Raw genomic sequence first — 15,000 nt, forward strand, 5'->3', positions numbered from 1 at the left:
CCTAAAAGACGACATGCAGAGCTACGTGAAGAGCAGGTAGACCAAATAATCGATCAACGTTGTCTGTCTAATATGTTCGCTAGCTGTTAGTGTTGTTGCATAGCAACCACCTCGCACTATGTTTTGTGCGGAAGGCAACGGAGGGACTATTTTATTTTGAACATCATTATTTAATAATAAAAACTATTTAAATTGGAGTGTGTATTTTTCTTTCATATTGCCACACTTGGTAACCATTTTATAAAAGCAATAGCTCACTCCGTGATATATGCTCCTTATATCACAGTTAAGGGGGTTGTATCAAGCCCCTTAACTGTGATATAATGAGCATATACCACGGCCTGTCTTAAATATAAATATAAATATATATAGTTATAGTTAGTCTCCTTAGTTGCACTCCATGAGGTTTCTTCCATTTTTCCCTCTTTAATTGTAGAGTTAGGAGAGTGAATTAATAACATTTGAAGATTATTATAACTTCTTTGACTGTTTATAAGGAGTTATGACTTATGTCCTGTTTGTCTCAGTTCTCATATTTACTTGTTATTCCAATAAACTCATTTGCATTCATAGGAAGTTTGGTCTTTGTTTGTGAAATGTATTTGATAAATTAACTGAATGTACAGAACTAGCACTTATGGTAAAACCCAAAAACGTAGCAGAGTAAGTTCTCTTAGATTTGTTTTCTAGACTCTACTCTATTGAGAGTCTTCTGCTTTTGAACAGCAACCTCCAGGCTTCTGTGTAACTTAACTCAACCTCTGCACAAACATTTAATTTAACGTGGGATCACCTCACCTCGACTGCCATGAGCTCGGTGCCATTGGGCTCCAACAGCCCCGCTGGTGTAGCCGGGTGGTGCGGGAAGTAAGGGTTGTCTGGCCCGGTACAAAGGAGGTAGAGGAAAATGACGATGTTGAAGGGAAACACTGCGACAGGCAAGTCCCAGCGGTCCAACAGCGGAGAGAGACCACTGAACAGAAAGACACTGGAGATGGGGACGGAGGGTGAGAGTGGAGGTGCTGATCAGGTTTAAATGAAGCTTGTTTACATGCAGACATGTGTGTTGCTCATATTCACACTAAATACAGAGCCCTTCCAAAATGGCTTCACTGTGGTATCATTTCTCACACACTGTACGTTGGGAGTGAAGTAGAGGCACACCTGATTTATGGTGAGCGAAGGGCCATCGGTGTATTTAGTTATTAGCTTCAAGTCTTAATACTTGCAGGTTGATTGACATCAGTAAAAATGTTTTTTGGTTCCCTTGGAGACGGGAATATTGTTACGGTTTATTGCAGTGACTCACTAAGGCTCTGGCAGAAAACCGGCAAAAATAAGATTCATTATATGATTAAATATAATAGATTTACTGAAATAACAAGTAGAGCAACCATTAACGATTATTTATAGTCTGGAGATGTTTCTCGAGTCATTGTTTTGCAAAGAACTCAGTATGAATAATATCAAAACAAAGAAGTGATGCGTGAAGTGTGTTTTGGACGGAGACACAAACTTAGCTTTAGGTGAGAAAATACTTCAGATGGTGATTGAAACGTCAACGATAAAGTCATTGGAGCGGAGACATTTTCTTATCGCTTGCCTTTGAAGACCTTGGTCTGGAATTAATTTGTCACTCAGTGAAGAGACTTCAAAGAACACTGCTGGACTGTTTGTAATATTGTGCAGCTTCTCGTGTGGCATACCATATACAGAGACTGTCCTCACTGGAAAACCATCAGTCAGTTGCTCAAAACGACGGATTTACCCTCTTCTGAAGTGTCTCACCATGTAGCGGACCCCAAGCAGGCGGGCAGCAGCATCCACCCGTACCAGTCTCCAGCCGAGCTGAACTCCCCCATCAGCAGAGACACCAACATGCCGTTAAAACCATGGAGACCCCCCGACACCTCAGCACTACACACAGACACACACACACACACACACACACACACACACACACACACACACACACACACACACACACACACACACAACACACACACACACACACACATCTTGCATCAGTAACACAGTGACGTCCTGATTGTTACTTTATAATAACCATCATTAATAAATGGAAAATTGATATCTTATGGTTAACAAACAGTGATCATTAATAATGCTTATTAATTATTAGTAATGTTATTTTAAGACACACATTAGACCATTTCTTATATTTTAAGTATTTGTTAATGATTACCAAATAATTAGTAAAACATTACATAGACGGAGCAGATATTAGTAACACTTTGTTAATCATTCATATTTGGTTTGCAAACTGTCTATACACATTATTTGGATGCAATTATAAAGTTGCAACTGATGATTAAAATACCTTATTAAAAGGTTAAATCATTTGAAAAGCATCTATAAACATTATTTAGATAGATAGTTAATACTTTTTTAAATGTTAATAATTAGTTTTTGGTCCACACATTAGCATATCTTCACGTGTCCCCATGAAACTAATGAGCAGAGGCCTCAAACATTAGGAGCTCCAGCTCAACTGGAATCATTTTTAAAACCGTAAAATAAAAGGTTGTGCATTAGCATATCATACCGTGCGTGGCATACTGTAAATATTAGGACATTGATTGAAATAAGAATAGCTAGGCAGTGGGTGTGGGTGAACACAGGGCTCTCAGTCATGGAGCTCTTATTCTCATGAATTTTAAGTAGAATCCTCGATCAACTTTAGTCAGAAGGTTATGGGCTTGCATTACGGGGTCGGCTGCCAAGCAACAGACAGCTTTTTAATGAGGGACATTTTTGTGTTGTGTGGTTCTAAGTTACACAGATCATTAAATATATAAATATAAATGTACACTTTTATGAGCTCGTATGCTATGTGTGTGTGTTTCTGTATATATTCATATGATTCCACCTGTCTTGGCCCATAATAACAGCCGTTAGCGTCGAGGCCAGTACACCCACAGTCCCCAGCAGCGCCTTCCAGGGGGAGGCCCAGTACAGTGCAGCCAGGATGAGAGCGCCACTCAGCGGGTTGTTGGCTAGGATCACCCGGGTCACCCCTCTCAGGCCCCACACCGCCAGCTGCAGCACAAACAACTTGTCTGTGGACACAGTGAGAAAACATTTCCCCCCAAAACCTTTCAACTAAAGAGGAAAAGTGAAGCACAAAACATTCCTCAGCTGGATTACTTGATGCCATTATACAAGAATCAAGATATTTATATCAGGATAATTATGTTTCATGTTGGAGGAAGAGTGCAGCAGCATTCACCGTGGGAGTTGTGGGCTGATTACATCTGCATATTTTAATGTCAACCTAAGCATTTTAGTCATTTATTTATGACTATGGCAGTTTAACACATTCCAAGTGTTTGGCAACTTGTTCTTTTCGAAAAGTTGTGTAATTAAATCACATAAATCACCTAAAACACTCTTTCCAAACTTATTTGTATGAAAGGTCGTACAATTTTGTACAGACTTTTAAAATTAATTTTAAAGTAAGACAATGTGTTGCATCGGGAGAGTTTTCCTACCCTGCATGTACTTATCCAGGTGCTCCATGTCCCCAGTACAGAACAGCAGACCGCTCAACACACGCTGACTGAGGCTGGCCCGATTCCTGCTGGCCTCCTTCACCTCCGCTTTGGTATCCAGCCACATCACGGTAGCTGCTGGACCACACCGCTAGAAAAGTGATAAATATGTTGCAGTAATGTTGGAAAACCCCAGAGTTCCACTTTACTTTGTTGCTTCGTTTTTGTTCTACTCGCTCCTCTCTTCTTACTCCCCTTCCTTCTCAGTCATCCCTTCTCCCGCTTTCCTCCTCTCCCTCTTTCCTCCCCGGTGAGGTTTGAGGGGATGATTTATAAAACTAGTTGGGCTGGGTAACGTATTCACTCAGCTTTCGACCGGCCTCTCCACAGAAGAACAAAGTCCAACGCCATTTGGACTGATCAATGAGATGAAGATTAGTAAACTCTTTGCTATTTCTTTCCCAATTTCACAACCACCTCGTCCCCTTTCTCTCCCAGCCTCACTGTGACATCTCTTCACCTATTGTTTGCCCATTTAAGCTACTCATCTAGCTTTTATTGCAGCGTAGGCATGAATGTTTGTCTTTCCTTCATTTGTAAAGCCATTAGTGCGTGTTCTGTTATCTCAAGTCTTTCCGAACGGTGTAATATATAACCCAGCTATCTCTGCTGCGTTGCCTTCTTTGAGAAAATTGATGTAGGAGAGGAAAATGTAGTTGACTGCAGATTCTTCTGAGAGTAACCTATTTTACGTTTGACTTTGTCAGTTTTTAGCAGGCTACTCACACTGCTTCTGCCTTTTATTTTGTTTCCATTTTGAGAAGAGTTGAGAAAAAGAAATGTAGATGTTTGTGTGCAGGCATACCTGCAGCTCTACCGCCTGTTGTCACCTCTCTCCAGGGAGTGACACCATACTGTAACTCACTGAATGACATGAATAACAGAGAAATGCTTTAAATTCACTTCCAAGGGAGAAACACAAAAATGTGACTTCCGGGAGGTGCGTGCATCCGTGTAGGTGCGTGTGCATGTCCGTTGGTGCACATCTGTTAGCAGACTCAAGGTGCTGTAAGTGAAGGCAATGACAGCATGTCAGATAATATCACAGACAGGAACTCTTCACTCTGTCTGAGTCAGTGCAGCAGGGAGTCAAAAGCCTTGTTTTTGCAGGTGGAAATTACTTTGCCATTCAAGAACCCCTGACAACTCCTCTCTCTCTCACCCACACTCTCCCTCCGTCCATCTCACCCTATCCATCTTTTATTTGCTTCAATAAATACATCCGCCTCCCTCGGTCTGTCTCTGCTCCTTGAATCATTCCATCAATCACAGACTGTGAAGCCGGGGAAAGGAGCTACAGATGGACACGCATACACATCGGAGTGGGCTGCCATAAGAGGAAGAGATGCAGGTAAACGTTGAAAGCCGACACAAATGTGTTGTTTTGTGAATGTGCAACCCATAGACATGCAGCCGCACATACACACCACATGACGGCAAGCCTCCATACTGTAGATACGGTCAATTTTAATATTCATGTTCAATATGTATAGTGTGTGTCCGTTCCATTTAAGACTCTTTCTAACAGACCAAAGGTTCCTGAATGCATCACATAGCAGACTCAGAGAGCTATACGGTAAAGTATAGGTTACTGTGCACTAATGTCTTACCAGTGTTCTGTGTAGTAACTGAATACTGACCGCATGACTTTACATGACCTTTGATCTAAAGAAACATTTTCACCACCGTCAGTAACTGTTTCCTGCATTTAGCATGTGTAAGAGCATATTATGCTTAATGCACATGCTTATTTTATATTACATAAAGTGCCATGCAAAACCATAGACTGCTAATTCACAGCATATAACATGTACTACTTAAACTTACATTTACAAACTTGTTTTCATCAATCAAAGATCTTGTTTTTTGGCAGTGACGTAGTTCATATGTGATCGAGTAAATGATGATGTATGCGAGCGGAGACCGAGCTGTGTCTGACCAGCGTCCATTCAAGTAGTCACGTAGTTCACTTCATTCATACTTGTACAACGTCAGAGCAGGCTCAGGTCCAGGCCCGTCCTCATTATTTTTTTTATTGCTGTATTTAAGATACGAATAAAGCTTTCGGCGCATTTTTGAGTTATTTTTTCCAATGTCTCAATCTTTGTTTTGACTTCCTGCCAAAAAAAAAACTCAGCAATTGTTATCAAAAGGTTGGATTTGTATTTGCAATATTTATCATTTATGTGTATTTCACTGAAGTGATTGAGTGGCTGAACACAAGAGAAGGGCAAAGAGCATCAAAGCGAAGACCTTGCAGCTTCAGAACACGCAGAGCAGATGCTCAAACCACTGAACTACATTCTCAAAATGTAGTTCTTGTTCACAGTTAAAGTCCCATTATATGAGCTAAATGCATTTCTACAGTTGAATGTGTCTTTAGAGAAAAGGTGATATAATAGATGAAAGCAGTGCTACCTGACTCCAAAAAAAGCAATCTAAATAGCAGTAGTGTCGCATTAAAATTCAGCGAGAACAGAACAACACAGGAGGACCAGCAACTGCTCAGTTTTCATCAGGGACACAAATATATTTGCCTGTATTATTTTATTAATTAAAAAAAGATAGCAAATCAAAACTAATGTGAGCGTTTGGATCAGTTCACAGAAACTCCCCAAAGCCACTAAAATATCTAATTACTGAACTGGCTGAAATAATCCAAATATCCACAGCAAATGAAGCATGCGGCCCTGATAACATCTGAAATTACCGCCCATCTGGACCTCAAGATGCTATTTTTACACTGATCGTCATGGTACTTATCCTCAGTTTCACCGACAACACCGAGAGGCTACTCATCTTAATACATTCCAACTTTCACCAATTATTTTGCTGTGTAAACACAGTGGTAATAGGGAGGGCATAGGATTACTGTGTTATCTAGAAGATAGACCATCTGTTTCCATGATGGACATTTCTCTCTCTTTCATCTGCTGTTGTGAATCGCAGGCTGGAAGCAGGAAGGAGGTGAAAATGTAAGAACTGACTACTTGTTCAAAGAGGGTTTCTTGCCCACCAAAACATCTACAAAATCTTAAAGTAGCAAAAACCAAAACATTTTTTTAAAGTTTATTTATCTCGCACACGCAGAGTTCGTTTGGCTCTAACCCCCAACAGTTACTCGAACATCACCCTAAACCTGACTTTTTACACACACACACATACACCATCATAATATAACATTACCTTCTCAAGCATGAGTATCATTGCAACAGGCTCTTCTTCTTCACAGTCTATTAGGGAAAGCATTGGAGAGTAAAAACATGGAGGAGGGGGGAGGAACTGATGGGAGGAGAGCCCTCTGGGTGATGAGTGGAGCTCCATTCTCCTTCATGGCCTTCTCACCATCCCTGCAAATCACTTCCTTCAGTCCTTGTTGCCACTGGTTACCCCTCATCTTCTCACTGTGCTGCCTCTTTCTATCTGAATACACAGCTAGGTGGAAAGAGTACTAGAATATTCCACTCAAGTAAAAGTAGGCCTACTGTAACTTTAAAGAAATGTTTACACCCAGCATTATTAGGCCACTTCATTTAAAACACTTCTAATTGAATCAGCAGCAGAATAAAACACCACCAAGGCAACAACACAGATATGTAATACCAGTATAAACAAACACATATTAAAGCAGAGGAGAGCGTGCTCTTGTACTCACAGGGTTGTCTGGACGTCATTATGTCCTCTAACTGCTCCATGTTCAACTTCTGATCCATGTTAGCATGTTAGCATGTTAGCATTAGCCAGACACAGCGCGCTCCTTTACGGAAACATGCTAGGTGCGTTTGATTTGGTCACTTAACGTGTTCGCTGGGTGGTGCGTTAAGGTCAGGGATTAATTAAGGCAGCTGCAAACTTTTTTTAAACTATGCCGAGGTACAATAATGCTAATTATCCTAACCCATAATGAGGTGATCCTTAATTTGATAGCATTGCTGTTCATATCGTGTCCACTAACTGCTAGCCACGCCCCCCTGACTCTTGGCCAGTGCACGTGAACAAACGATCATTTAAACATGTATCATCTCCGGAGAGTCAGATCAGTGCAACTAGGCCTCCGTAGACCAATTTTATACTTTATTTTTTACACTATTTTTTACTTTATTCCAGTTTTTTCTTAAATTGGCTACTGATATGACTGCATTTCTGTTCAAGCACGGGAATAATAGCTTCTCTAACAAAAGGATGTTTCACCCCTCCCCATGATGATTACTCATGATATTGATGCTATATGGCATGATATCCGGAAACAGTTGCAGGGTATCGAAGGACTAGAAGGGCGGCAGCTTCTGCCGTGTCAGAGGCAAAGCAGCGGGTGTGGGAGAAGTTCGGAGAAGCTATGGAGAAGGACTTTCGGTCGGCACCAAGGTGCTTCTGGAAAACCATCCGGCACCTCAGGAGGGGGAAGCGAGGAACCATCCAAGCTGTGTACAGCAAGGGTGGGACCCTGCTGACTTCAACTGAGAAGGTTATCGGCCGCTGGAAGGAGCACTTTGAGGAACTCCTGAATCCGACTAACACGCCCTCTATGGTTGAGGCAGAGCTGGAAGCTGATGGGGGATCATCGTCAATTTCCCTGATGGAAGTCACTGAGGTAGTCAAACAACTCCACAGTGGCAAAGCCGCAGGGGTTGATGAGATCCGTCCAGAAATGCTGAAGGCTTTGGGTGTTGAGGGGCTGTCTTGGTTGACACGCCTCGTCAACATTGCGTGGAAGTCTGGGACAGTGCCTAGGGGTTGGCAGACCGGGGTGGTGGTTCCCCTATTTAAAAAGGGGGACCAGAGAGTGTGTGCCAACTACAGGGGTATCACACTTCTCAGCCTCCCTGGTAAAGTCTACTCCAAGGTACTGGAAAGGAGGGTTCGGCCGGTAGTCGAACCTCTGATTGAAGAGGAACAATGCGGATTCCGTCCTGGTCGTGGAACAACAGACCAACTCTTTACTCTTGCAAGGATCCTGGAGGGGGCCTGGGAGTACGCCCATCCGGTCTACATGTGTTTTGTGGATCTGGAGAAGGCGTATGACCGGGTCCCCCGGGTGATACTGTGGGAGGTGCTGCGGGAGTATGGGGTGAGGGGGTCACTTTTGAGGGCCATCCAATCCCTGTACGCCCAAAGCGAGAGTTGTGTCCGGATACTCGGCAGTAAGTCGGACTCGTTTCCCGTGAATGTTGGCCTCCGCCAGGTCTGCGCTTTATCACCAATCCTGTTCGTGATGTTCATGGATAGGATATCGAGGCGTAGTCGTGGAGGAGAGGGGTTGCAGTTCGGTGACCTGAGGATCTCATCGCTGCTCTTTGCAGATGATGTGGTCCTTATGGCATCATCGGTCTGTGACCTTCAACACTCACTGGATCGGTTCGCAGCCGAGTGTGCAGCGGTTGGGATGAGGATCAGCACCTCCAAATCTGAGGCCATGGCTCTCAGCAGGAAACCGGTGGATTGCCTACTCCGGGTAGGGAATGAGCCATTACCCCAAGTGAAGGAGTTCAAGTACCTCGGGGTCTTGTTCGCGAGTGAGGGGACAATGGAGCGAGAGATTGGCCGGAGAATCGGCGCAGCGGGGGCGGTATTACAGTCACTTTACCGCACCGTTGTGACGAAAAGAGAGCTGAGCCAGAAGGCAAAGCTCTCAATATACCGGTCGATCTTCGTTCCTACCCTCACCTATGGTCATGAAGGCTGGGTCATGACCGAAAGAACGAGATCACGGGTACAAGCGGCCGAAATGGGTTTTCTCAGACGGGTGGCTGGCGTCTCCCTTAGAGATAGGGTGAGAAGCTCAGCCATCCGTGAGAGACTCGGAGTAGAGCCGCTGCTCCTTTACGTTGAAAGGAGCCAGTTGAGGTGGTTCGGGCATCTAGTAAGGATGCCACCTGGGCGCCTCCCTAGGGAGGTGTTCCAGGCACGTCCAGCTGGGAGGAGACCCCGGGGAAGACCCAGGACTCGGTGGAGAGATTATATCTCCTCACTGGCCTGGGAACGCCTCAGGATCCCCCAGTCGGAGCTGGAGGATGTGGCCCGGAGAAGGGAAGATTGGGGTTCCTTACTGGAGCTGCTGCCCCCGCGACCCGATCCTGGATAAGCGGTAGACGATGGATGGATGGATGGATGGATTTTTTACACTATTTTTTACTTTATTCCAGTTTTTTCTTAAATTGGCTACTGATATGACTGCATTTCTGTTCAAGCACGGGAATAATAGCTTCTCTAACAAAAGGATGTTTCACCCCTCCCCATGATGATTACTCATGATATTGATGCTATATGGCATGATATTTCCTGCAACTGCATTATGATGAACAACATCCTACGCAGAATTTGAAGTTCATTGTTTTGGAAAAATGACACAATGACTTGGGGATATTACGATCAAATATGAATATTTAGGCTACATTCAAGCTGCAGATCTTGGAACTAACAGCGACTAGCAACTATGTAGCTACTTTATATCCCTCCAAGGTGATTTATTTTTCTTTATTTTTCTGACTCACACATACACACTGATTGATTGTTACTGATTTCCCAGAGTCATCGTAGGTGCCTGCATGCATGCATGTAGTCTATGCGTTAATGACTGATATGGTCAATATGTTGCAGTTGAACCACAACAACTCAGTTCTGATAGATGGTGCCTGATTCCACAGCCAAAGTAAATATAATACGGTTTGGACAGCTATGAGGAGAGTTTTAAATGTCCCTCCCTTACTCTGTATGTCTCCCTCCACTCCAATCAAATTAATATACGACCCAAGAGGAAGCAGACAACATGGAGGCGGTGAGTAACATCTGTGTGGTTTTGACTCACCACCTGAGACTACTGAGCCCCTCATCCTGCTGTGATGCATCCGCTGTGTGCTGTGCATACAGAAGGACTGCATGGATTAGCTGGGTGTTTTTTTTTATAGACATGAGCCTGTTTAACTACAGTGACACGCAGGCTGTTTGAATGAAGAGAAACTCAAACCAGGAGAGTATTTGGGTCAAAAAGTAGATAAATTCAAATTAGTTTGTGCTTTTCAGTCTGTTGTCATTTGTATGGCTATGTGAGTATGCATGTAATTTAAATGAATCTAATTTAAACTAGTGAGCTAAGTTAAAAGGGTGCTGGCTGTAGCTATTTAACACACATACATGAGAGTGGAATCTTCTCAATCAACTCTCAGCACGTTGTCGTGGAAGTTTTAATCAAGTCCTTAAACAAATTACCAGTGAAGTCTAAAATACTGATATGACGATTCTTGAGAAGTTAACTTGTTTTTGGAATATTTATTATTTGCAAATAGGATCGTCAATCATACAGAGTGCAAGCAGTCTGCGTGAGGAAGAACCCAGAAGAAAGTGTGTTCCTGTATTTTAAAAACAGAAAGGAGAAGGAGGGGGGGAAAGATTGCCATAGTTGGCCCACAAAGAAAGGGAGTAGAGAAGAGCTGTGGAGAGTTACCACAGTTGCAGGTGTTAGAAAGACAAAATGAAACAAGGAGTAGAGAGGGGAGTGAAAGAAGATTTGGGATAAACAGAGAAGAATATGGTGGGAAGAAATAAAGTTACAAGGAAATAATGGGGAAAGACAGAAGTTCATTTAACCAAGTATTAAACAATTAAAATTTAACATGGGCACATGAAATTTTCCATTACAACATGAATAAGCTTGTCTCCCAAAATGTCAAACTATTGCTAACTATTTCTCAAAAGGAGCATTTCACCCATAATTTCATCTAGTTTACAAACAAAACTCGAAAATTCGAAACTTTTTGTGTTTGTTGTGTAAAAACAAAATCCAGCCCAAGGTTGTTTTTTAATCAATTTGCAGCAACTTTAGCCTTGTTCTCTGTAGTGGAGGAGTGGTCTTAAAGGTTAGAAATAGGAAATGATCAACCACTCCGGTTGACTTTATCTAGAGATGAAATTGAATTTTCTGCAGCAAAGTAACTGTAGGATCCAATTGACACCCCAAGGTTAAAATCACAGAAGCCAAATTGAACCAGACCCAAACAGTTTCTAATATAATTTCCCTTGATGAAGTGCCCTTCAGTTAGCGCTTAACCCCAACTCTCAGTGCAGTGTGAAGGGTATGAAAAAGGGGTAGGACCATATAAGTGTATACTTCTTTTCAGACATGTAATATGTATTTACGATGTTTATTTATACTGTTTATCAAATATACTATAACGTAAATGAATTTAAACTCAATAGTTCTGATCCAGTTAAGGGGATGTAGCTGCTTTGACATTTAAAGAAGAGTAAGTGAGGTTCATCCCTTCGCTTGTAAATGTTTGAATCTCTCTAGATTTGACCACATAGTCCAATGCGTTGATGCAGCACCTCACACTTTAAACCTTTACTTTAGTTTACCACTTCACTTCTTTAGGTTTCTCTCATTTTGTTTCACATCAAGTTGTATTTTTGGTAGGATTGGTATTTGGTAGTAGTGTCAGGTGCATAGCCTGCACCATGTTATGAATGTTTCATCCTTGTATTGCAGCTGTAACAGGTCATCCCTTCTCTCTCTATTGAAAGAACAGACTGGTACTTTAATCCAAGTGTTTATTCAAATATCAGTTATTCAAATAACTCAATAAAACATGAGAGGAATTTAGACTTTGTTCAGTCTAAACTGTGTAATCTGTATTAAAAATATCCAGCCAAGTCTCGATATGAAGTCGTTGATCTAAAAATAGTTTGTTATTGAGCTTATGTCAGCTGTTTGATCTCAGGCTGTGAAAACAGCAGTTTTCGGTGAAAGCTTGACAGGGAGTTTGGGATGCTTTCCCCCAAAAGGCCACGTGTTAGATCAGCATTTTATCTTCCTTCCTCTGAGCTGCTGCTGAAAAGTAAAGCTGAATGGAAATAAATAAATAATCTGAAGCCTAGCTGGAGAGAAAACTCACATCTCTCGTTTGGGCTTTTACTTTGTTTTCCTGTATTTTCAACTTGCAATCCTGAGAGGTGAGATGTGTGCGATGTTCTTGCCTCGAAAAACAATTTCTCTCCTTTACTTCTAAACCCATTTGGGAAGTAAACTAGGGAAGCTAACTGGATGAATTTGAGTTTTATAACTGAAGTTTATTGCCAGTGGAAGGTGGCACACTCGACATTTACACCTAAAGTAGACATTTAGGTTATGCTGGGCATACGATCAAATTGTTTCCCCATGAATAATACTGTGCCACTCCTTTGAATAAAAAGCATTTTTCTCCCTTACTGATCTCAGATTACATGTTCGATTAACCCCATCTTCTGCTACAGTATCCGTCCACGCATCCAACATGCTCTCAGAATTCATTGAATTGTCTTGTGACCTGGTTTAAAACCCAACGCTGCTCATCCAAAAATATTTTGATATATTTCAAGCCGGCCGATAACCTTCCCTCCAGCGGCTGAGCAGTTAACCACCAGCAGCAGATGAAGACAAGGGATCATTACGGAGACTAAGACCTAACGATCAACTCTGCATTTGTGTGTGTGTGTGTGTGTGTGTGTGTGTGTGTGTGTGTCTGCTTGCTGTTTGTGTATCGCTCCCTTTGTCAGACCCTGCTCTGCTTCTCTAACTCTACCGACCCCCATCTCTGCACTTCCTCTTGATCCAATGCAATGTCAAGTTAGAAATTAATTTAAAGTGGCATATTGTAATGTGGCATATTTAATGCAATAAGACTGCACCAGGAAAGCAAATTCCATTGAATTTTAATATAGCAGATTTCTGTCTGTTCAACACTTCTAGGATGGCAGACAAACCAGAGCCTCCACTAAGCCCACAACAGCTTCCTGTCTCTGGGGCTCCTGGCCCAGACTTACCCTCTCAAATCAAGGTGGCCTCTGCTCAATCTGGAGAACAAGAAGACGAGGAGGATAGAAAAGTGGTGTAAAAAGAACTATCAATGTGGAGCCTCCATTTACATTCATTAACAGGATTTTGGTTCTGTACAATCCAAAGAGGCTGAACTGTTAAGCTTCACAGAGAATCATTTGCTTTTTTGTACCTCAGCTGCTTGAACTGAACGTTTGAAAGTGCAAGATTTTGTTCACTTTGAATTTTATGCAAATGAAGTTGTGGCACAAACAGCCGCTCGCAAACAGCATGAACCACAATAGCATACTTCAGCTGCTAATCCAGCGAGCCCGGCACCCGTGAACTCCAAAGAGCCTTTTATAACCGAAGTGTTCTGTGATCGGATGTGAGCTTCACAATGTCCGACATCCCAGCAATCACTTTAATGGCTGTGCAGGAAGTCTTTTAGGGATTGCGTTAAAGGAACACATGAACAGCATCAATGAAAACTATTCACTGTGTAGTACACCCAACTTTACATTTTTGTATTTGCACACATTCACACGCACACAATCAAATGTCCTGTCTTTTAAATAAATAGGCCTATGTATAATTATTTTTATTGTTATGATATCTAGTCCTAATAGTTTGCATCACTATTCTGATTATTTTCTGGATACTATTCTTATGTTCTCTATACCGTCTCATTTTAACATTATTTAGGTGGAAGATTCAAATAAGTGGGTTTCTGCCTCTTCCTGCTCTTATTTGTTATCTGTTTTGTTTGTGTGCAATTAAATTGTGCATATAAACTTAAACAAAAAAACACAATTACATAATTGTGTGAGTGTGTGTGTGTGTGTGTGTGTGTGTGTGTGTGTGTGTGTGTGTTTGTGTGTGTGTGTGTGTGTGTGTATGTGTGTGTGTGTGTGTGTGTGTGTGTTTGTGTGTGTGTGCGCGGCCACGTTGTTAATTGTCATGCAGTGACAGTTGGTAAGTGAGGCATGTTGTTGCATCTAAGGTCAGTGTTGTCTTTAATTCCCTCAATTATTTATTAATTCATTTATTTTCGTCATATTGTATGTTATTGTATATTGCAGTGTGTATGAGTGCATGTGTGGATGTGTGTGCATATCAAAGTGAGATGGAAGAATGTGATGAAAAGACTGACAAGAAGGATGAGGAGTGAGTGGCAATCGATCGAGGATATACAAACGCTGTGGTTTTACAACATGGCAGTAGAGAGGAAAGAGAGCAGGCTCAGAGATGTGTGTGTGTTGTGTGTGTGTGTGTGTGTGTGTGTGTGTGTGTGTGTGTGTGTGTGTGTGTGTGTGTGTGTGTGTGTGTGTGTGTGTGTGTGTGTGTGTGTGTGACTGATGGCTCTCCATGGCAGGAATGTAATGAGAAGGGCAGAGAGAGTAGAGTAACAAGAGCTGCATCTGAAAGATGATGTGGGGAGCGAGAGGAGAGGATGTAGAAATGCACAGTGATAAATAAAAGTGAAGAAACACAGAGCGGGAGACTGAGAGAGATTGAGATGGAAGGGAAACTGGGGAGAGCGAGAGGGGGTGGTATGGGAGAGATCAAAAGGAAGTTTTTCAATCCCTTCATCTGTCTCCTTGGGCTGTAAAACATCTGTTAACAACACATGAAATTCGCACC

At 42.2% G+C, this 15,000-nt stretch overlaps 1 protein-coding gene across 1 annotated transcript; it reads right to left on the minus strand.

Annotated features, from left to right (window-relative positions):
- Positions 1–789: 789 nt before the first annotated feature.
- Positions 790–7,535, minus strand: LOC115006166 (urea transporter 2-like). The gene is made up of 6 exons (XM_029428244.1): positions 7,225–7,535; positions 6,756–6,919; positions 3,510–3,660; positions 2,888–3,077; positions 1,789–1,917; positions 790–988 (listed from the first exon to the last, which is right to left on the minus strand). The coding sequence occupies exons 2-6, from the start codon at positions 6,891–6,893 to the stop codon at positions 790–792; spliced, it is 807 nt and encodes a 268-aa protein (XP_029284104.1). The 5' UTR covers positions 6,894–6,919; positions 7,225–7,535.
- Between the last annotated feature and the right edge of the window lie 7,465 nt (positions 7,536–15,000).

The sequence above is a fragment of the Cottoperca gobio genome, unplaced genomic scaffold (genome assembly GCF_900634415.1).
Source record: "Cottoperca gobio unplaced genomic scaffold, fCotGob3.1 fCotGob3_54arrow_ctg1, whole genome shotgun sequence".
In the NCBI taxonomy this organism is placed as follows: domain Eukaryota; kingdom Metazoa; phylum Chordata; class Actinopteri; order Perciformes; family Bovichtidae; genus Cottoperca; species Cottoperca gobio.